This window comes from Panthera pardus, unplaced genomic scaffold, assembly GCF_024362965.1.
Source record: "Panthera pardus isolate Hobbes unplaced genomic scaffold, ASM2436296v1 HiC_scaffold_10, whole genome shotgun sequence".
Lineage (NCBI taxonomy): Eukaryota > Metazoa > Chordata > Mammalia > Carnivora > Felidae > Panthera > Panthera pardus.
This window is the reverse complement of record NW_026526655.1, coordinates 35,247,136-35,271,120: the sequence shown is the minus strand read 5'-3', so window position 1 is coordinate 35,271,120 and position 23,985 is coordinate 35,247,136. Positions and strand designations below refer to the sequence as shown.

The 23,985-nt window shown below is 38.1% G+C and overlaps 2 protein-coding genes and 1 long non-coding RNA gene across 5 annotated transcripts in view; 2 read left to right on the top strand and 1 right to left on the bottom strand.

Annotated features, from left to right (window-relative positions):
* Positions 1-662: 662 nt before the first annotated feature.
* Positions 663-20,359, bottom strand: KCTD18 (potassium channel tetramerization domain containing 18). Its single transcript, XM_053906524.1, has 6 exons — positions 20,191-20,359; positions 18,435-18,646; positions 15,812-16,005; positions 14,682-14,776; positions 9,363-9,465; positions 663-2,347 (listed from the first exon to the last, which is right to left on the bottom strand). The coding sequence occupies exons 1-6, from the start codon at positions 20,357-20,359 to the stop codon at positions 1,870-1,872; spliced, it is 1,251 nt and encodes a 416-aa protein (XP_053762499.1). The 3' UTR covers positions 663-1,869.
* LOC128778170 (uncharacterized) lies at positions 2,315-20,320 on the top strand. 3 transcript variants are annotated; one of them, XR_008423531.1, is made up of 4 exons: positions 2,315-2,427; positions 4,390-4,466; positions 9,987-10,072; positions 20,210-20,320. It is a non-coding gene; the product is annotated as an uncharacterized LOC128778170 (long non-coding RNA). The 3 variants fall into 3 exon arrangements; XR_008423530.1 differs by lacking the exon at positions 2,315-2,427 and having other exon boundaries at positions 3,110-4,566; XR_008423529.1 differs by lacking the exon at positions 2,315-2,427 and having other exon boundaries at positions 3,113-4,466.
* Positions 20,360-23,096: 2,737 nt separating the features above from the next.
* Positions 23,097-23,985, top strand: part of SGO2 (shugoshin 2) — a 68,521-nt gene continuing 67,632 nt past the window's right edge. Inside the window, exon 1 of the mRNA XM_019428376.2 lies at positions 23,097-23,351. The gene's annotated coding sequence lies outside the window, so the exon portion shown is untranslated. The remainder of the gene's footprint in view (positions 23,352-23,985) is intronic.

The following is a 23,985-nucleotide window of genomic DNA, read 5'->3' as shown; positions in this document are numbered from 1 at the left end:
CTACACCATGGCCTAGTAGCTGTTCCAAAAACTCCCTTCTTACAAAGACTAGATGCGCTAAATAGGCTTCCTTTAAACTGTTAGAGGCAAAGAAAAGAAGGCTATTCGCAGAAACACCCATGAGATCAGGTAAACCTCTTTTAATTGCACTTTGCTTTATTGTGCTTCCTAGATACTGCATTTTTTTTTTTTTTTTTTACAGATTGAAGGTTTGTGGCAACCCTCCATCAAGCAAATCTATTGGTACCTTGGTATAAAATATTCTTATATGAATCAGTAATTCAAGATATCCGAGATCAAGCAATACTAGTAATGTCCTAAATGGAAGTTCTCAAAATTCACTATGATCTTTGATTTTCAGAATGCTTAGAGTCTTTATAATAGTATTTTTCAAGGTGACTAAGTATTTTTTATATTCTACAGGGAAATGTAGTTCATGAACCATCAGTTATATATTCATTTTTTTTCTAGCCAGATAAAACACCTATTTTAAAAGGCTGCTGGTATTTGAATAGATATACAAAATTTGTTTAATTATTTCATACATTATCTAGGGAATAAAGAAATTTGGAAACCAGAAATAGATAACCTACATACACAAACAAGCTCTCATGCTACCAATGGGCTCTAGGACTTAAAAAAAAGTATAGTCACAGAAAATGTTACTTTTTATGGAAAAGTTTTACTTTATTTTGTAAAAAGTAATGTTTTGAGTATATTCACTCTTTCAAAGTAATGCAAGTACAATGATAAGCATTGAGTAAAAAGTACCCTGCTTTATGGACTTATTTTTAATACACTGTAGGCATACTGCTTACTGAAGGCAGAAATATGGGATCCAATTATAAAACTTAACATGTAAGAGTAAACACATACAACTGAATAGTTGTGAAAAAATAGAGGATTAATTAAAAGATTGTTTAAAAATATTAAGTTCAAGTTAAATGGGAATTTTATGCATAAAAATCATATTACATGGTCAGAATGACTCTTCAGTGGTCATTCCTGAGAAACAAATAGTAACTTTAGTTAAAAGTTAATGTTTAACTTCTTTTTCAAAGTACTTTCAAAACTTCACTTATTCAAATTAAAACATTTTAACAATTCATTCTGAAGACATGTTATATGGTTCTCATTCCAAGATATCTTGTGATGTATAAATAAATCTGCTACCAGAAAAGACAAAAAAAAAAAAAAAAAAAAACAATCTAGGAAAGAAAATACTTTGAGTCAAAGTGTGATCTTCAATTACTCTTTTTTTCCTCCTCATATCTTTTCATGACGGCTTTTGAGACTGAAAGTAACCTGTGGGGGGGTTCACCTTGGTGCACATTTTCTCTCAAATCTCTCTTGGCTGGGACACAGCGCAGGGAAGCATTAACGCCACCCTCTCTTATTCTGTTTCAGCAGACGGGAATACTAATCCCACTCTTGGCCCTGGGCAGCAATGAGTAACATTACAAAAGAGCCTAAAGTCTATAATTACTCAGCAACAAAGTAGACTTCTCTAGTGATGGTTCTGCTGTACTGTTTTATTGTACTGTGCTGTTTTGTTGCCTTAATACGGATTAACCATCAAAAAAAAAAAAAACAAAAAAAAAAACCCAAAACCCAACAAAACCACCCTGAAATTCAAACTATCAGTAGACCAACCATGTCAAAGTAAGGAAAATGAAAAGTAAAGATAGGCTCAACCACTTAAAGCTTCCTTCCTCCATTCCTACTTGACTCACTTCATTTTTCCCATAACTATCCTAAAGACCAGCATAAGCTTTCACCTCTACTGCACCAAGAACAGCGCCACTTATTTGCACCACACGGGTCGGGCGCTCCGAGAGGCGAGCTGGAGGTCAGGAACCCACTTTTCTGTCAATCAGCCTGGCCCCGCCCGTTTTCAGTCTGCGCGTGCGCGTCAGGGACTTCCGGGGGCGGCACTAGGGGTTCCGCGGGTCGCGGTGCTGCCCCGGCTGGCGGGGAAGGCCCGGCGGCGCACAGTGGAGTTCGCTTCAGTTTTATCACTCGCGGCGGGGTGGCTTTCTTGTCTGAGAGCAGGACCTTGGCCGGGGGTGGGTGTGCGGCTCCGTTTTCAGCAGCGCTCCTGGCCCCGCGGGAAGCCTGGGGCTGGCCTGGCTGCACGGTGCCCACCGACGACGGGGCCTTTGGCGACGCAGAACGCTGCGCTGCCTTTCCGCCTGAAGAGTGGAGGGCGCTGGCCGGAGACACTCGGACCGACGCCGAGTTCTTGACTTTAATTTGGGTGCTGGTGGAAGGGCCCAGAAATCGGACTGGTTTAGGACCAGTCTTACAGTTCACTTCTTCTTCTTCTTCATTGAAAGCTATCAGTCGCCTGTGGATACAGAAGCATGTCAATGTCAGCATTTACAGGTTTGGTAACTCATGAAAACGTCCGCAAAGTTTATCTTCAGGGTGAGGAAAATCGTTTTCATCGAATTTGAGTCAAGAGGTTTAGAGGGATCAGGTACTTCATCTCGTCTCCCACCAAGGTCAATAAGTAAATTACCAAGTTTACAAAAGATTGTTTCTACTTGAATATGAACTCTTAAAATCACCATAATGTTTTCTAAAATAAAATAAAATCACCATGTTAATACCGACAAATTAAGATTTGGAATGTTACATTAGAATTATATAGTATATCACTTGGTTCCTAAGAATCCTCACAGTGACCCAGATGATAACCAGGATGATCTCAAGTTAAGGGTTCCCCCCCCCCCCAGAACAACAGTTGATTTACTGAGAAAATTTACTGTTTCATAAACTCTTTGAGAAATGCTGTTGCATATTTTACTCTCCTCTTGAAAGTTAATAAAGGTTCTGAGGTCTAAAGACACCTATTTAATTTTGTTGCATCCGTATTTCCCAATATGAATCTGTAATGCAGCCTTTGGCACCCAGTAAAATTAGCATTCTGTGAAATGCATTTTGGGAACTGCTAGAATGGTCAAACCCATGGTATAGTTAGATGCTTTTTCAATTTAAGAAGTATTAGACAAAACTTAAAAGATTCCTGAATTGAGTTTGCCATTCATTATAAAAAAATCTAAATGGAAGACAATGGTTGTTTTTAATTAAAAAAAATTCGACTTATTGAAATTAAAAAAAAAAAAACAAAAAACTAGTTTACCCATTTCTCCCCCTCCCCCACTCCTGCCTCTGGCAATCGCCAATCAGTTCTCTGTATCTACCAGCTTGAATTTTTTTTTACTTCATTTATTTACTTCATTTTACTTTCATTTATGAAAAAACAAAGATCACATGATATTTGTCTTCCTTTGACTTATTTCACTTAACATAATGCCATGGAGGTCCATCCATGTTGTCACAAATGGCAAGATTTCATGCTTTATAGCTGAGTAATACTCCTTTATATATATATACCACATCTTCTTTATCCATTCATCCATCAATTGACACTTAGGTTTTTCCATATTGTAAACAATACTGCAATGAAGTATTCAAGTTACTCTTTGCATTTTCTTTGGATAAATGCCCAGAAGTGAAATTGCTGGATCATAGGGTAGTTCTACCTTTAAATTTTTGAAGAACCTCCAACTATTTTCCATAGTGGCTGCACCAGTTTACATTCCCACCATAAGAGCTGAAGGGTTCCCTTTTCTCCACATCCTTGCCAACATTTGTTATTTCCTGTCTTTTTTATAATAGCCATTCTAACAGGTCTAAGGTGATATTTCATTGTGGGTTTGATTCACATTTCCTTGATGATTATTGACATTGAGCATCTTTTCATGTACCTGTTGGTCATCCGTATGTCTTCTTCAGAATGATGGCTATTCAGATTTTCTGCCCTTTTTTAAAATTTTATTTTATTTTATTTTTTGCTTTTGAGTTGTATGAGTTCTTTATATATTTTGGACATTAGTTCCTTATCAGATAATATTACTTGCAAATATTTTCTCCCACTCAATAGATAGTCTTTTGATTTTGATGGTTTCCTTTGCTGTGCAGAAGTCTTAGTTTGATGTAGTCCCACTTATTTTTGCCTTTGTTGCTTTTGCTTTTTGTGTCAGATACAAAAAATCACTGCCAAGACCTATGTCAAGGAACTTACTGCCTCTGTTTTCGTCTATTTTGAGTTAATTTTTGTGTATGGTGCAAGATAGGGATCCACGCAAAAGTTTCATTCTTTTGCATGTGGATATCCAGTTTTCCCAATACCAAAAGAGACTGTCCCTTCCCCACTATATATTCTTGGCTGCTTTTGTGTACATTACTTGACCATATATGTGTGGGTTTATTTCTGGGCTTTCTATTCTGTTCCATTGGACTATGTGTCTGTTTTTATGCCAGAACCATACTGTTTTAATTATTACAGTTTTGTAATATACAGTAGTCCCCCCTCCCCCACAGTTTCACTTTCTGCAGTTTAAGTTACCCACAGATGACCATCGCCTGGAAGCAGATGATCCTTCTTCTATCATCAGAAGGTCAGTAGTAGCCTAATGCTATGTCACAATGTCTGTATCATTCACGTCACTTCATCTCATCACAGGCATTTTATCATCTTACATCATCTCAAGAAGAAGGGTGAGTATAGTACAATATTTTGAAAGACCACGTTCACATATATTTATTATGTATATTGTTACAATTGTTCTATTTTATTGAGTTACTGTTATTACTCTCTTACTGTGCCTAATTGAAAAAAATAAATTTTACCACAGGTATGTATGTGTTGGAAAAAACATAGTACATACAAAGTTCAGTACTGTACAGTTTCAGGCATCCACTGGAAGTCTTGGAATGTATCCCCTGTGGATAAGGGGGGGACTATGCTAGTTTGAAATCATGGACCATGAGTTTTCCAGCTTTGTTCTTCTTTTTCAAGATTGCTTTGGTTATTCAGGATCTTTTCTGGTTCCATACAAATTTGAGGATTGTTTGTTCTATTTCTATAAAAAATGCCATTCGAATTTTGATAGGGATTGCATTGAATCTATAGAATTCTTTGGGTAGTATGGATATTTTTATAATGTTAATTTTTCCAGTCCATGAAGACAAAATATTTTTCCATTTATTTATGTTCTCTTCAATTTCTTTCATTAATGTCTTATAGTTTTCAATACATAGGTTTTTCACCTCCTTGGTTAAATTTATTCCTAGATATTTTATTCTTTTTGGTGCAGTTGTAAATGGGATTGTTTTCTTAATTTCTCTTTCTGATAGTTCATCATTAGTGTATATAAATGATTTTTGTATATTAATTTTGTATCCTGCAAATTTACTGAATTTCTTTATTCTAGCAGTTTTGATGTAATTTTTTCTATATATATCATGCTACCTGCAAATAGTGACAGTTCTACTTCCTTTTTTTTTTAAATGTTTATTTATTTATTTTTGAGAAAAAGAGCATGAGCAAGGGAAGGGCAGAGAGAGAATCTCAAGTGGAGCCAATCAGAGCTCAATGCGGGACTCAAGCTCACGAAACATAAGATCATGACCTGAGCCAAAATCAAGAGTTGGATGCTTAACCAACTGTGCCACCCAGGTGCCTGTTACTTCCTTTCTAATTTGGATTCCCTTTATTTCTTTTTCTTGCCTAAATGCTCTAGCTAGGGCTTCCAATACTATGTTGAATATAAGTGATGAAAGTGGGTATCCTTGTCTTGTTCCTGACCTTAGAGGAAAAGCTATCAGCTTTTCACCATACAGTATGATGCTAGGTGTGGGCTTGTCATATATGGACTTTATTATGTTGAAGTGCAGTCCCTCTATACCCACTTTGTTGAGAGTTTTTATCGTAAATTGTTGAATTTTGTCAAATGCTTTTTCTGCATCTATTGAGATGATCATATGATTTTCAATACGATATCAAAAACATATGATAGGTTTCTGTTCATGATGGTGATGTAGGAAAATCTTGAATTTATCTCCTCCCACAAATACACTGAGTCTACAGCTACATATGGAACAATTTCCTCATAAAAAAAAAACCCTAAAGAATAGCTGAGTGACAACTACACATCATTAGTAGAAGGAAAGAAATAAAGATTGGAGCAGGCTGGCGCCTCGGTGGCTCAGTCAGTTAAGTGTGCAACTTCAGCTCATGTCATGATCTCATGGTTTGTGGGTTCGAGCCCCACATCGGGCTTTTTGCTAACAGCTCAGAGTCTGGAGCCTGCTTTGGATTCTGTGTCTCCCTCTCTCTCTGCCTCTCCCCCATTCGTGCTCTGTCTCTCTCTGTCTCTCAAAGATAAATAAATGTTAAAAAATAAATAAATAAAAGATTAGAACAGAAGTAAATGAAATAGAGACTATAAAGACAATAGAAAAGATCAATGAAACTAAGAGCCAGTTCTAAAAAGATAAACAAAATTGACAAACCTTTAAGAAAACTCACTAAGAAAACTCACTAAGAAAAAGGAGAGAGGACTCAAATAAAATCAGAAATGAAGAGGTGTTACAACTAATACCACGGAAATACAAAGGATCATAAGATAAGAGCTTGCTGTGATTAATTACACACCAACAAACTAGACCAGATGGATAAATTCCTAAGGGATTAAGAGTTACGAACTTCTAGTTATAAAATAAGTCATGGGGATGAAGCACAGCATAGGGAATATAATCAATAACATTATAGTAACACTGTATGACGTTACTACACTTATCATAGTGAGCACTGCATAATATATAATATCGTCAATTCATTATGTTGTACATGTGAAACTAATATAACATTGTATGTCAACTATACTTCAATTAAAAAAAAAGGACAAATAAATTTTTTTTAATTCCTAGAAATATACAACCTATCAAGACTGACTCATGATGAAATCGACAATCTGAACAGACCAATTATTAGTAAGGAGATTGAATCAGTAATCAGAAAGCTCCTGGGGCACCTGGCTGGCTCAGTCAGTAGAGCATGCAACTCCTGATCTTGGGATTGTGAGTTCAAGCTCCATGTAGGGCCTAGAACTTACTTAAAACAAAACAAAACAAAACAAAAAACAGGGACTCCTGGGTGACTCAGTCAGTTAAGCATCCAACTCTTGATTTCAGCTCAGGTCATGATCTCACAGTTCATGGGTTTGAACCCCATGTTGGGCTCTGTGTTGACAAGCATGGAGCCTGCTTGAGAATCTCTCTCTCTTTCTTTCTCTTTCTCTCTCTCTCTCTCTCTCTCTCTCTCTCTCTCTCCCCCCCCCCCCACTCTCTCTTTTCCTCCCCCACTCATGCTCTCTCTCTCAAAATAAATAAATAAACTTAAAAAACAATAAAACAAAGCAAAACACCTCCCAATAAACAAAAGTCCAGGACCAGAAGGTTTCACTGGTAAATTCTACCAAACATTTGAAGAAGAGTTGATACCAATCCTTCTCAAACTCTTCCACACAACAGAAGAGGAGGGAATGCGTCCAAATTATTTTTATGAGACCAGGATAACCCTGATACTAAAACCAGACAAGAATGCCACAAGAAAAGAAAATTATAGGCCAATATCGCTGGTGAACATAAATGCAATAATACTCAACAAAATATTAGTAAACCATATTCAACAATACATTAAAAGGATCATATACCATGATCAAGTGGGATTTATTCCAGGGATGCAAGGATGGTTCAATATCTGTAAAGAGCCAGTATGATATTAAGGTTTAAGGAAATGACCTTAAAACTGTCAAACAACCACTGTCGAAATCCTGCCTGCTCCTGCCACTGTTTGCATCAGTTTCACCTCCTGAACAGGAAGTATAATGGCAATCCTCCAAGTTTTTCTCCCTTTTATCAGTGTGGGTATATTTTCACAGGCAAATAATATAACATAATGAATTTTGATCTTGGAAATAGGATCATAATGGCATGGCGATTTGAAAACTGACACGTGGGGCGCCTGGGTGGCGCAGTCGGTTAAGCGTCCGACTTCAGCAGGTCACGATCTCACGGTCCGTGAGTTCGAGCCCCGCGTCAGGCTCTGGGCTGATGGCTCGGAGCCTGGAGCCTGTTTCCGATTCTGTGTCTCCCTCTCTCTCTGCCCCTCCCCCGTTCATGCTCTGTCTCTCTCTGTCTCAAAAATAAATAAAAAACGTTGAAAAAAAAATTAAAAAAAAAAAAAAAGAAAACTGACATGTAATAAAGAATGCAAATATAATATATTCAACCCTAAAACTCTACTGAACATAACTAAATTTTCTCAGGTGAAGCAAATGATTCTTCAGGACCTCACAATTGTTTCTAAGTTATCATTATCATTATCCTATCCATGAATCAAAAATAATGCTTAATAAACCCCAGAGGAAAGAACAATTAACGCAGAGGAGAATCTCCATAAAACCATCCCTGCTTGCTTTGTTTTCTGCCCACATCTTCTACTAGAGTCTTGACCAAGATTTCTCCACCTTAGCTCTATTGCCATTTTTGGTTGGATAAATCTTTGTTGTAGAGGCTGCTCAATGCATTCTAGGATGTTTATCAGCATCCCTGGCCTCTACTTACTAGATGCTAGTAGCATCCCCCACCCCACAGTGTCTCTAAACATTGTCAAATATCCCCTGTGGGACAAAACTGCCCTCAGTTGAGAACCACTGCTCTGGACCCAAACAGTATTTGCTAACTGTAAGTTCAAAAAGCAAAATAAATATTGATAATAAAATGAGGGCCTTTAAGAAAAAAAAGATGTTTTAACCAGAGATAATTAACTATTAAAAACTGAAGAAAATTCTCTGCATTTCTATGAAAGATCCAAAAGGAAAAAAAAAAAAAGCAATCACAGATTCTATAGGGGCACTGAATCAAATTCACAACAGATGATCAAGAAATCAGAACATCTAAAAACCATGAGTGATACCCAGATAATGAAAAATAAGTATGATTTTAAATGTATTTAAAGTACAGTCAAAAGCACAGATGTGGACTGAATTTGATAATAATTTCAGAAAATACAAGAAAATACCATTAAATAAAAATACTATTGGTGGTAATAGGAAGGAGAAAGGAATTCAGAATAAGTCACAGGAAATTTCAAATATTAAGTCTAACAAATAATTTTTTTCGGGCTACTGCCAATAAAGCCTAGGATTTTACTTCTGTAGGGGAAAAATACTTACCACAGCATTCTTACTATGTCCACTAGTATTCTTAAAATCACATTCTCCCAAAAAGAACATACTGTAACTCAGTTTTAGAGAATTATTTCCAGTTTTTACATAGTTTTGGAAACTTTGAATTTATCAAGATTTATATTTTGATGGTAATGCAGAATACTCACCTAGGTGACTAATAAACTTAGTAAGATCAAGAACCATTATTCATTTCTCCAGTAAAGGCAGTAAAATACAGGTCACAGATTTAAACAAAAAACAATATCAACAGAACACAACCTCTTTCGAATTGGGGCCATGTGACGCAGGCTTCCAAGTAAAGGCCGCTCTTCCAGAGTCCAACATTCTATCAGCTCATGAGGTACCCGCCAGTAGCTAACACCTGGAAGATCAAAAGGCATAATTAAGAGAGCCACTGTCCACTGCAAAAGGTTCAGCAACACTTTTGTGTAAAACTAAGCAGAAAGAGTTTGAGATTCATGCCTCCCATTTGAAGAAAGCAGGTGTATGCAGGAAGTGTTCCCATGAAGAAACAAGGCAATAGTGGGAAAACTCATAACGCAGGTCTAGGGAATTTCTGGCTACCAGCCCCAGATCTACTACTGATAATTAGTAGATCATTATATGGGTTCTGGGCAGATGAGTTAAAGGCACAGGCTCTGGAGCCAAGACTGCCTGGGTCTGAATCCCCCCACTTCTATCACTTACTAATCATGCGACCTTGCGAAAGTTACTTAACTTTCTGTGTCTAAATTTTCTCATCTGTAAAATTACAATAACAGTATATACTTCATAGGTTTGTTGTGATGATTAAATGAGTAAATAAGTGCAAAATGCTTAGTATAGGGCCTATAACAGACAGCGCTTAACAGATGTTTGGTGCCTTTATTTTATAAATTCTAGTGTTGACAGCAGTGCAAGGATTGGACAATGACGGTCTTAACACTTGCCATGTCAACATCATTGGATTGCAGCACTCATCAAATCAGGTAAATTTTGTGAACCACTGTAAATTTCCTTTGACCACTATATGAATATGAACTATCACTGTTAGGGTAGTGTGTGTGTTAGGCCAAGATTGTGGTCAAACTCATTTTAACTTTTAAATCTGAGAAGTTTCTGAATGAAAGTTTGAAATGTATTTTTATGAACCTCAAAAATGTTATCCTGAGTTAAAAAACCAGACACAATAGGTCATATATTGTATGATTCCAGTTACATGAAATATCCAGAACAGGCTAATGCAATGAAACAGAAAGCAGACTGGTGGTTGCCAGGGGCTGAGGAGAGAAGGGAATGGGGAGTAACTGCTTAACAGGTACTGGGTTTCCTTGTGGGATGATGAAAATGTTTTGGAACTAGACAGAGATGGTGGTTATACAACATTGTTAATGTAGTAAATGCCACTGAAGTCTATACTTTAATTCTATATTATATGAATTTCACCCCAATTTTTAAAGAATCATAAAAAATTATATGTAGATGCATTAAAAAAGGCTTAAAAATGTTGAATAAAAATTGGTTCACATTGTTTTAAAAGTAACTTTGAAGTCCCAAGAATGGATATGGTGTCGTATGTATGTGGTTTTTTGTTTTTGTTTTGTTTGAGAGAAAGAGAGTGAGAGCACGAGCAGGGGAAAGGGGCAGAGGGAGAGAGAGAGAATCTTAAGCAGGCTTCATGCTCAGGACAGAATCTGATTTGGGGCTTGATCCCATGATCCTGGGACTGAAAGCAAGTCAGATGCTCAGCTGACTGAGCCATCCAGGCACCCCTGGTGTCTTGTTTTTTAATCATTAAAGGTTTAGTAATAAATATTAACCAACTTAGCAAGCTGGGCATATAAATTAGTATATGTAACATATATATCCAATACTCACAGAGCCTATGGACCTAATTTTAAGACAATAATTATCTGGAACTGCTTGATCATGCTCCCAAACATACTGCTGCTACAAAAACATTCCCAAATCCCATCCATTAAGGTTTGTTTGTTTATTTTTAACTCAGGTTTATTGAGATAATTTACATAAAATAAAATTCACCCTTTTAAAGTACTCACTTCAATGAGTTTTGATAAATGTATACAGTCATATAATTATAGCCACAATCAAGACATAGAACATTTCTATCACCCCCAAATTTCCCATGTACCCCTTTGCTATTGATGCCTTCCCCTCCATTCCATAGTTTTACCATTTCAGGGGTGTCATACAAATGGGATCATAACAGTATGTACCCTTCTGTGTCTGGTTTCTCTAGCATTGATATTTTTGAAGATTCATCCATGTTGATATATGCATTAATGATCATTTCTTTTTACTGCTGTGTAGTATTCCATTATATAGATATGCCACAGTTTCTTTTTAAAACTTTTATTTTTGCCTTCCTATAAAATAATTCACTTTCATTGTATAAAAACTTGGATAATATAGAAAAGTATATATTAAAAAAAAATCAAGATCACTTCTAATCCTAAAACTAGGAATCATGATTCATGACACTTCAATGAATCTGATTCCAGTCTTTTTCTCATTCATATGATATGCACATTACTGAATACACTTTACATTTAATTTTTTTTCCTGCTTTTGATAATTTCTTATTGTATCATGGGCATTCATGTATGTAAAAAATTATTCAAAATAATTTTAATAGCTGTTGCTCATCAGTTTCCCATAGATGTGCCAATATGTATTTAACCTTCTATCATAGACATTTATATTGTTTTTATTTTTTCTCTATTATAATTAATGCTTAATTGAATACTTTGTTCATAAACCTTTATCTGCATTTGGTTATATCTAGAAGTAGAATTATCAGGTCAAAGAATATGAACAGTTCTGATGCTATCAATATGTAATGATAAATTACTTCCCAACACAGTAGTACTAATTGTTACTCCTGCCAAAAATGCATGAGATCTTTACTGATCTGGTATGTAAAAAATAGTTCTCATTTAATACATATTTCACTGATAAATAATGAGTTTGAACCTCCTGCCACGTGCTGATTTCCTTTCCTGAAAATTTTGTGGTCATGAACCTTGCACATTTATTTATAATAGGCATTGAGTTGATTTTCTAATCAACTTAAATAAATCCTCTCTATTTTAAGGATATTCTTTGTCCAGTTAATGTAATATTTTTATCCAAGTTTTTATTAGCCTTTTAATTTTTTTATACTTTTTTGTTTTAAAGTTATATTAAATATTATGTAATCAAATTTATTCATCTTTGTCTTTTATGATTTATTTCCCTTTTAAGAAATCAGTTATTTGTTTAACTTTCATTATAGTTTATTATAGCTTCATTTTTCATCCATAAATTCACCTGGGATTATTTTGATAAGTGACATGAGGTTAAAATTCTGTTTTCTCCTAAGCATATTTCTCAATTTCATATTAAATCATCCATCTTTTTTCATTGATATTTAATACTCCTTATCACATAGCATTTTTATTCTTATAATTTCATTGGGGTTTACTCCTGATCTTTGCATATGGTTCTTACTATCACAAATCTATATATAGTATTTTTACTATCACATAGTTAGATTCATTCCTCTGATGACTTCTGCTCTCCAAAATGTTCTTGGCTATTTCACTGCTTTTTTCTTTCAAGGAATATTAGAATCATTTCCTCAAGATGGCCAAAGGGTTCCACTGATGTGTTGGTAGGGATTGTGTTAAACCTATAATTTGATCTGAGAAAAACTGATATCTTTATAATGAATATTATAAAATCTATCTGAATAGATTTCCTGTTTGGGAGCATGGTTGGTCTTACCATACTCTTCATGTCTTCTTTTTTTATAGATGGATGGATGAATTGATGAATGGATGAATATATTTTAGTAGTTTTCCTCATAAAAGACTCAAGTATTTCTTGATAGGTCATCCTAGTTATTTTGTTGTTTATTGCCATTGTAAATGGGATTTTCCCCTGTGATTTCTAACTAATCTATCATAAGTAAGCTGATCTTTGTGTTTACTTACATTGTATCCAGCTGGTTTGGTCTACTAAACTCATCACTTATAAGATACCTTTAGTTGATTCCTTTGGGTTTTCTAAAAAGACATACTCTCCACAAATAACTATCTCCTTCCTTCCAATATTTCTTTCTCTCACTTCTGTTTCTTGTCTAATGGCTTTCCGTAGGCCTTCCAGAACTGTGTTAAATACCCATGATCCTTCATTACCTGCTTATTAAAAAGTTAAAATCAGTCTCACACTCTGTAAGTCAGTGATCCCAGCTCTTCACTTCAGCTTCCCGAGTCAGTGGAGAAAGAAGACCAGCCAGGGCTCTCCCGAAGCCTTCTGGGCAGTCTGCCAGTCCAGAGGCACAATAGGAGACACAGAGAACACCAGGGGGTTTGTTCCTCAACTTAAGCCTAAGTGTCTCAAAGTCAATTAAATCTAAGATAAAAAGCTTAAAGAGAATAGCACTTTCTTCTATCTGCCTGAGGGGTGTAATCTGGCGGGGGGGGGGGGGGGGGGGGGGGGGGGGGGGGAGGAAAAGTGAGAGGAGCAAAGTTGAGGAAAGAAAGGTTGGTACTAGCACCCTACCTGAAGAGAAGCAGGTGATGAAGAGCTTTTTAAACCCCCCTCCTGTCCTCGTATGCAATCTTTTGTGACTTGCAATGTCTGTCTCTACCAGCTTTTAGGACTATTTGAGGACCAACATGTGTCTTATTTATTTGCGGACCCAATTTTAGAACTTCTTATAGTGTTTGCACCTAATAGACACTCAATACATACTTGTTAAATAAGGAAAAAAACTTAGGCATATAACAGCTAATGCTCTGTGATCCATAAGCAAGTGGCATGGCCTAAGACTCAGTTTTCTCATCAATAAAATGGTAAACAACATCCAGAATTGTTTTAAGACTAAGAGTTACTGAATGTAAACTACTTATCACACTGAATATTAAACAGCATTATTATTATCAAATGTAAAGTACTTATCACACTGAATATTAAATAGCATTATTATTATCAAATGATATAAGAAGCTTGGTAAAAATGGTCAAATTTCAAAGTAGGCATTTAAAGATTATTAATTCTTCCTAAGGGTTCTTCAGACATCTTCTCTGGCATTATTTTCATTTTCTCTTCTTTCATTTTTTTTTTTAAGATTTTAAGTAATCTCTACACCCAACATGGGACTCAATCTCACAACGCCAAGATCAAGAGTCACAAGCTCCACTGACTGAGCCAGCCGGGCTCCCTTCCTTTTTTCTTTTGATTATACATTGTATGCTTAATTTAAAGGTATACTTCTTAAGGACAATGCTAGGTACAAAGTGGATGCTAAATAAATTCCTGTTGAATTGAACTAAATAAGCATAACTAACAGATGCTGAAATTATAAACTATTTTTTAGGTTACTGGATTATAAACTATTAGTAATATCTAGCAACTCATGGGGTCTAAAGATTTTTAAGTAAATTGTCTCAATCAACATACTTTGAAGTGACAAATGTCTTGACCTTACAAAGAAATACTTTCTCAAAAAAGAAAAATGCAGCAATTGAACTCACTTTGTCTTATTATGGGAAAGTCTACCTTCTGCCATGAAATAAAAGAATTGTACTATACCTTTTCCTTCCCAGGCATCAAAGGCATCCATCATTTTCTTCAATTCAGCTACTGAATAATAGCTCCAAATGTACTGAACATTATTCCCCGCCTCTCTAGAAATATTGCAAAAGGTGATGAAAACATACTAAGTATGAATGTATGTGTGTGTGTATGTATATACAGCTAATACTCGATATACTACCAAATACTTGTTAATTAAGGGAAAAAATATGTTGGCATTGAATAGTTGTTCTTCTGCAACTCTTAAGGACATATATAGATAATAATATACTATAGATTATATCTATGACCTATATTCAATCTCTTTTTAATGTGGTAAAGTACTTGTTAATTCTACAATATAGACTGTACAGACAAATCAACAAATCTTTAGAAATAGGTTTTCTAAAAAAAATTACCTAACTCCAGGAAAATTTTAAAAGATTCAACTTTGACTAAAACTTTCATAGCATTGTTCCAGGCACTCATATATCTTATATAAACATCCTGTAAAGAATTCATAAAATGATGACATATTTAGTCACCTAAAAAAGCAAGTTCATGTGATCATTCATTAGTCACTAATATGTGACCCAATCCAACCACCCAGAGAATTAGAAAAAAACAAAACACCAACTGTAATGTGAATTGACCGCTGTGTTAAGTCAGTTTACAAAAAAAATATTAAGAGAATAACGCTTAAGAATTTTACATTCAAGTCATCGGATTTTAAGGCTGATAGGGACCAGGGAAGTCCTTCATTTCTCAGAACAGGACACCGAGGCACATGCCAGTCCTGTGCCACTCAGCAGGGCTGCTGACTTCTAGGCAGTGCTTCTGTTCCTGGACTATGGTCTAGGGGAGGACAGCCAGACATGGCCTGTTAGGGGACTTTGATGCCCACTCCCAGGTGAGAGGCAATGTAGTAGACCACTGTGGATGTCCCATAGTTTACATATATGTGAAGTGGTCTTAATTACAATCTCCTTGAAGCAGGCTTGTCTCAACAGCTATAAGAGCTCACTCTGTGTGTTGCCAAGTGTTGAATGAAGATCTTTTCTAGTCAACCACATATTCCATTCAGTAACACCTCTTACAAGAGACCAAAACTTTATTCTGTTCCCTTTCATATTTAAATATGGGCATACCTTTTAAAAATGCTTTTACTGTGAATTCTTCCTCCCAGCTGCTTATCAATAGCATCTGTTCCATCAGTTTTTGTGGAATATACACCAATAATTCTACTCTCACAGCTTGCACCAGATGTGTTAAGATAGTGGAGAACCCAAACTGTTGGCTTATTGCAAACTAAACCATATGAATCACAGAAGTCTGTTAAAGCCTGGAGCAAAAAAAAATATACAAAATTTGAATTTAATTCTGGAGTAAAGTAGAAATGAATTTGTTCTATTACTTTCATGTAAAGCTGCAATTTCAGTTGGTCATAAGGGAAATAAAAAGATGATAAATTTCAGCCTAGTCTTTACACCTTGAAAAACCAAACATGCTTTTGTTGAATTTGGCATGGGGGTGGGGTAAATCACAAAAAGCACCACCCAAAAATCCAACACCTTTTCATCTAGAGAATCCTCTTCCACATGGAAGCTGTATTTTCTTTCCTCCTCCTTTAGCCTCACTATCAACATTACTTTTAATTTTAAAATCTTCATATGATTAAGAGTTAGACCTTTTTCTTTTCCTTTTATTTTCCCCCCAGTTTCCCATTTGACTCAATATTCCTTTCACCTTCTACTGACTAAGCCCCATAGTTGATTTTTTTTTTTTACTCCAAATGCAATCATGAATTAACCAGATTAACTTGTTCTTTTCCACTGCAAGATATACAAAATCAGTGCAAACTCTAAGAACTCCTTGGCATTTATCTACCTATTCATTCATTCTCTTGAATATTAAGAAGTTACTAACGTGGTTGAGCACTAAGGTCCTACAGATATAATGATGAGCAAAGACAGGGTCCCAGCCCTTCTAGAGTTTTATAGCTAATGTAAAAGACAGACAGCTGGGGCACCTGGGTGGCTTAATCAGTTGGGCATCCAACTCTTGATTTTAGCTTGGGTCATGACTCATCGTTTGTGAGATTGAGCCCCATGTCAGGATTTGCGCTGGTAGTGCAGAGCCTGCTTGGGGTTCTCTCTCTCCCTCTCTCTCTGCCCCTCCTCAGAGTGTGCTCTCTCTCTCTCTCTCTCTCTCTCTCTCTCTCTCTCTCTCTGTATCTCTCTCAAAATAAATAAATAAACTTCTAGGAAATTTAAAGACAGTCAATAAGCCATCAGCACATAGGATAACTGTAACGAGGTGAGCCTAGGAGGTGCTAAGGGAAACAGAGCTGGAGCGCTTCACCCAGCCGAGTGCCCAAGGGCCTTCCCTGAGAGAAACAGCATTATTCCTCTGAGGGCCCTGAGGACAGGCACTTTTGTCTGTTTTGTGTTGTATCCCAAGTGCCTGGAATAGTGCCTGACACAAAGGAGATGCCTAATATTTACTGACTCAGTGAATGAAAATAGGACTCTAACATGTCTTACATTTTCATTTAATATTGCTGTCTAACTGTATGTCATATTTCTTTGTGTCCCACACAGTCCAAGAGCAGTGCTCTATATACCAAAAACATTTGAGATAAATATGTGTTGGCTGACACAGTCAATGTACACATGCTATGTCCTCTTTGTGTACAAATCAGAAATCAAAAGACTACAGTTGAGACTTCAGAAGATGAATGTCAACCCACTCCAGCTTTCCAGTCAGGATTTCTTAGCCCCATTCTGAGATGTGGCAAACAGCACCCTAGAACTGTTTGACAACTCAATTTCTATATAACTTCAGTAGCAGAACCCATACAACCATGCAAATTCCTGAAGACGATCTGGAACCAAATCAACTGTCTCTTCATGTTACACTCCTAATAACCATACTGTCAGCTTGCTCTCCTAAACTGATACCCAAATCAAACCCAATTCAGGTCAGTTTTCACTACTATTAATCATCTAGGGAAAAAAATTTTCTTAGATGCCCAAAGGTACTAAAAGCAAATATAATACTTATCAGTAAGACAAAAATAGGTAATGAAGTTTTTCAAGATCTTTCATGTAAAGATCTCTAAAATGTGATTTAAAGGAGAAATATCTTTTAAAAAGATTTACTGATCTCAAAGTGAATTAATCAAACCAATGTTTTAATTTAGTAACAAACTGCTACACTTATTAAATCAGGTAGATTTTCTACAATCTTTTATTTTTGTGACCATTCTTTTTTTTTTTTTTTTTTAACGTTTATTTACTTTTGAGACAGAGAGAGAGCATGAACGGGGGAGGGTCAGAGAGAGAGAGGGAGACACAGAATCTGAAACAGGCTCCAGGCTATTTTTGTGACCATTCTTTAAAAAGTCATTTCAGTAAATAAAATACCACTATACTCTTACATACTACAATATTGCTCTTTATTTACAAAGAACCTAAAGAGCAGAATATTTCTATTAAAAAAGCCATCAAAAGGTATTAAATCTCCAATGAGAAATAAAAAAACTATAAACCTTTGAGTGGCAATGTAATACACTTTCCTAGAACATAGAATTTGGGCCTTCAAAAGATTAGTAATTAAGAAATGTGTCTTCAAAATTAGAAAAAGTACCTTTCTCATGTTTGGTTTTCATGGCAACACAGGCTATGCAAAATAACACACATTGCTTTGTGTATAAAAACATATATATATGTATACGTATGTACTTTTTAAAACTTAAGAAAATGCCAAGACCTTTTTAAGTTCTATATTTGACCTTAAAGAATATGTCTCCATTTCATTGGCCAAGTGGTCAGACAGGCTGTATGGATACGGGATGCCAAAATAATCAGCCTCTTCCTGCAGAGCAACACGGGTTTGCTCATCTGTGGGAATGTGAACTTCTCCATGAAGATAATCCAAGAGGTATTTAAATAGATGTCCATCACGGTCAATAACACAAGCCCCTAGAAAACATCCAGTTCAAAAATCACTGCATAGATACATATGATCATAAAGTTTCAACATGTCAAACTAAAATCAGACTGCAGACCTCTACAATTAGAAATGTTTCTTTCTCACAAGAAAGTTAATAACTAGTGTTCAAATGGGTTTAGCCATATTTGGTGATCCTCTGTATTCTCACCTACGATATAGGAAAATGTATTCTGAGCTCCATGGGGGAATTTTAGATGCAATGACCATATTCCTGCTATGGCCACTCAAAAGCCATGGAGATCCGACTGCTGCTGAAATGTAACTTTACCCCTAAGCTCAGTCCTCCCCGGCCAGGAAAGATGTATGGAGTTCCTCCCTAATGAGGACATGCTCATTTATGTCATATTTGTATGTTAGTCAACTTGTAGTGTCAATGACATGTAAACCCAGGGTTCCTAGCTCCAGGCACACTGTATGTTTAGCCTTAATAGGTTAGTCCCTTTGTACTGTGAGAACCGAAACTTTAAAAAAGAAATGTTATGCTGGTACTACTTTATGACAAAAGGCTTTCTTAGACAATTTAGCAGAATTTTTAAAAACACTTCTGTGTGAGGCTACTCAATAATTCCTTTTCTCCCTTGGTTAGCTTAGAAAAGAAGGGATTAAGGAGGTGAAACTTGGGGGCAGAGGAAAAACTCAATCCCTGCTTGCTATCTTTTTGCCAACAACCTTCCTGCCCACATGGGCACCAGCCATCAGTGTTTTCCATTCTTTCAACTGCCATCCAGCCGGCAAAGCAATCTCTAAAGACCCAGGGTTACTAACAGTGACTCTTGCTCAAGATCCCCTGAACCCCCTCTTCTGACACAGAAGCAATAGTGGGTTCTCTGAGCTCCAGAACACCAAAGATGTGCAAAAAAGACTTATTTGCACTGTTGAGATTTCTTTACAAACGGGAGTAGGTTAAGCAAATACCAGAGCACTCCAAACAAGAAGAGCAGCAGCCCCAGATCCCTACCCTTGTGTTTTACAGTTTCTTCTGGAAGACCAATTTTCAGTCCTCTACCACTAGGTGACTGCTGATACACTGCACTGACGTTTTTGCAGGAGTCCACATCAGCCCACACAAGGCTACGCAACTAGACTGGGTGGCCAGTTTAACACTAATTCTACACTACAGTGACTGCCCTGTGAACTATGAGGGCAGCTGCTTTCTCCAGAGAATAAATGTTTTAACTGAAGAACACAGAGAGAAGCCGCAATATCGTTACCCATGGAGTTGCACGAACGTAACAACTTTCAAAGTATAATCAATCCATCAATCCCCATATTTAGGTGATGGTAGGCCTTAACACACATTGATTTTTTTGTCAACTTTTAGTGACAGCATCACAGATTCTGGAAACTGGTATTTAACTTCTTCATGTGTTTAATAAATCTCCATACAACTCTAATGATCTCAATAATTACTACACTAGTCTAATACATTCCATCGTAATTAGGAAAACCAAAGGGAATTTAAACTATTTTAATGAATATTCATGATCATGCTTTATGGACTTTAGTTATTTACCTGATTCGTCTGTTTTTAGAGGAAAACGACCACTGAACATGGATGCCAGCATCGAGTCTTTAAAGCGGCACAAGGACTCACGTCTGGCTGTGTAAATACAGCCACCCACATTCAGTCGAAGAATATCTACCACCTTTTCTTCTGCCTTGTGACCTTCCATTGCTCCCATCAACACCTAAATTTTTGCTTTGAAACGCTTTCAGAAACTGCAAAATAATGGTGGTCCTGGTCCACCTCTGTAAAAACAAAGGACAATCACATTTCCAATAATACACCAAATAGATAATAAAATAAATACATCTTAATGTGATTTAAAATAAGGTGCTCAGCACTAACAATATTGGAGGACTTTATATAACATGAAAGAAGTTTGAGATATGCCGAGAAGCTGGAAAACTTTGGTTCAGAGTATTTTTAAATGATGAACTATTACCAACCAAATCATAGCTATTGAAATGACTGTTTAAAGAATTTAACAAGAAAATGCATTGTCTGTCCCATATAAAGCAAAGGTGAGGTTTGCTCATGTTCTTTGATATTCACATATCTTTTTAAACTATAATAAGTCTGAGGGAGCTATCTAGACTGCAGAGGGGGTCAGCATGTAGCATGGAATTAGGCTACTAGGCTCTACCACTAACTAGGGACCTTGGGCAAATACTTATCTTCTTCTGCCTATTTCCTCATCTATAAAATGGAGCCAGGGATGGGGCCTACCTCAAAGGACTATCAGAGGAGTAACAGGACATATAAAAAGCACATAGAACAGTCTCTGGCTCAGAGTAAGTACTCAATAACAATATAAATTTTATCTATATAAATTTATATCTATAATGATATAAATTTTACCATAAGGCATATACTGAAGGATTGATATTGGCTCTGTAGATTTAAGGAAACCTAAGCAGAAATTATTAACAATGCTAATTGTAGTTCCTAGATTAGGTAACTAAGGAATATATAATTTATCAACTGAGATCAGAATTCTATGTATACCAGTAGCCAGACTGGTCCAAAAGAGCAACAAATAACAGCTCTAAATCATCTGGCTTCTTCATTCCAAAATGGCTGAATGAAGCTTTAGGGAAGTTTTAAGGACTTGATTTCTTAATCTATTCTGGAGATGGACTAACCACAAGTGACTGTGGTGTTTCTCTGGAACCTAAAACAATACTGTGATAAAAAGGTACTCCTGATGTGACTGCGCATTTCACTGCAAATGCAAAATGGCCGCCAAGAGACAACTATATTCATGGCAACTCACTTTTACTATGCGATCAACTAGGATCCTTTTGTAGATGCTCTAATTTAGCCAGTCTCCAATGAGATGGGAAAAGGAGACCATCGGTGTCTGACAAAAACAATATGTGTCAAACGTGGTCAGTAAACAGAAACTCTTGTGGATCAACAGTTTAGCCTTCAGAAAGCACTTATCAACATGACTTCTTTTGCTGCCTCAAAGTCCCAGGAGCAGCCCTGCAATGATCCATGTGAGAGAACCACCTCTGAAGCACGGGATTGAACTGGCTCATGCTGCCCCAGTTACCAGCTCCCTGGAATCCAGCTATTCTTCAAAGCCACAGGCAAATCTCACAGGTTGCATGACCTTCCCGAGCATCCCCCAGTTAGAATCTGTGCACAGTCCACCAAATATACTGTGTACCTCTCTCCACGTTTTTCTCACCTATTTAATCCCTAGTTTGGGAAACTATAGCTCTAGGAAGACAGAATCTATATCACTATCAATTATTCCCATTTGCTCAATGCTTATTATGTGACAGTTACTGCAGGAGACACTTGGTAGACACTACCTAATTCACACAAAAGCCCTATTGGATAGGAATTACTGTCTCTATTGACAGATGAGGACACTGGAGAAAGAAATAGTGATGTGAGCAGGGTCCACACTAGGACTGCCCTGCTGGTAAGTGGCAGAGTCGGCCCCAGGTCCGCAGGACTGGCTCCAAGTTTTCTGCTGCACCCTACACTGTCTATTTCAGCACTGTTTCATCCCTAAGGCTGCTGACCGGGGCACTTTACTCACTAAGCATCTGTCCATCTGAAGACTCCAGTGGTGGCAACAGGAACATAGCAGCACCCTAGTGCAAGGATTTAAGAGATACCCCTGCCTCAGTCAGTTTCTCCTAAGGCAGAGGACCATCCAACACCATTTCAAGGCCAGTCAATGGCCCCATCCTCAATGCACCCACTTAGACTCCCTGCTGTGTCGGAAATGCCCTGCCCTCTGAGGAAGTGCCCCCAAAGTGCGGTTCTGTGACCACCTGCATCAAAACCATCAGAGACGCTTGATGTATATTCAGATTCCCAGGCCACAACACAGAGTCTGGTTCAGAAAGTCAGATGGGGTCGGGGATCCGCCCACGGACCCCACTTTAATAAACTCTGCTCAAAGGACTCGCTCTCCTCCCTCGACGCGGGACGAAAGGAGAGGGGCTGGGACACCCGAAAGCCCCGCCGGTGTCCCCGCGGCCCGGGGTCCCCGAATCGGCCCGAAGCCTGAGCCTGCAGCCCGGGGCGCCCGTGTTATCGGCGCGATCCGGCCCTTCCTTGGGGCGCCCCGCCGCCTCCCGGGCCCGCGGCCCACCCGGCGCCCCGGTCCTCTGCACGGGCGGGGCCGGGTTGGCGGCCTCCCCGACTGACCTGCGGCCAGCCCGGCCCTCGGCGCGGCCGCCGGACGCCGCGGGGACCGACGCGGAAGTGAGGGCCTCTTCGGCTGCTCAGCAACTCTTGGAGCAACGCGGCCCCAGCGGCGCCCCCGTGCGGCCCGGCTGGGCGGCGGCTGCAGCCGGAACGAGGGAGGCCCCGCCCCGGAGACTCCAGGCCCCGCCCCCAGTCTGGTCCCGTCCCTCTGGCCTCCAGCCTGTGGGCGCGCAGAGCCGATTGGAAGGGTCTTTAGTACCTGCAGGGAAGGGCAAGACCTGGAAGAGACACGCCGGCTGGACCCCTGAGGAACGTGGTGTCCGTTTGGAGGCTGCTTTTACACATGAAGAAAAGAAACGACACTGAAGTTGCGATTGTTCAGGGTCAGTTAAATGGTAAGAGTTAGGAAGAATTATGTCTTCCGACTCCCAGGTGAAGGCCCTTCGCTCCAAACTGGGCTGCTCACTGCCAAGATTTAGTAAAATTCTGTCTGCACTTGGGTAAGTCCATTCGGGTTGTGTTTGTAGTTTACAAAGCTGCCTCACACGGGGGCGCCTGGGTGACTCAGTCGGTTAAGCATCTGACTTCGGCTCAGGTCAGGATCTCATGGTTCATGGGTTCCAGCCCCAGGTCGGGCTCTGTGCTGACAACTCAGAACCTGGAGCCTGCTTCTGATTCTGTGCCTCTCTCTCTGCCCCTCCATGCTCACGCTCTGCCTCCCTCTGTCCATCGAGAATAAATAAATGAAAAAAAACCAAAGCCGTCTCACACAAGAACATTCTTGTTTGAGTCTGTGTACTACCCCACACTTTTATTCCCATCACAGCAAGGAAAATTGAGGCAGGAGCAAACATTTAGTGAACACTTACGTACACCTGACATTATGCTAAGCCCTTTACTTGACAACAACCCCAAAATTTTATCTTAACAACAACCCCAAAAGAGTTCTTCCAGATTGCAGTAGCACCCTACCTTGTACAAAAGACTTTACTAGGTATTTCAAGATGAATAAAACACAGTCCTGTTTTCAAGGTACTTTTCTAGAGCCAATAATAATTGGTTCCCAGTTCCTCTGGGTCTTAGAAGGGCATAAGCCAGTAAGCCCACCTACTCCCTCAGATAGTAATAGTCCCT

Bases quoted from the DNA above. Each gene is read 5' to 3' on its own strand.
- KCTD18 (XM_053906524.1), bottom strand. From the start codon at position 20,359: ATGGGAGCAATGGAAGGTCACAAGGCAGAAGAAAAGGTGGTAGATATT. The intron at 16,006-18,434 runs GTCTTGGCATTT...TTTTTGCTCCAG, and splicing joins CAAATATAGAACTTAAAAAG to GCTTTAACAGACTTCTGTGA. The intron at 9,466-14,681 runs GTATAGTACAAT...TTGATCTTCCAG, and splicing joins TGATGCCTGGGAAGGAAAAG to GTGTTAGCTACTGGCGGGTA.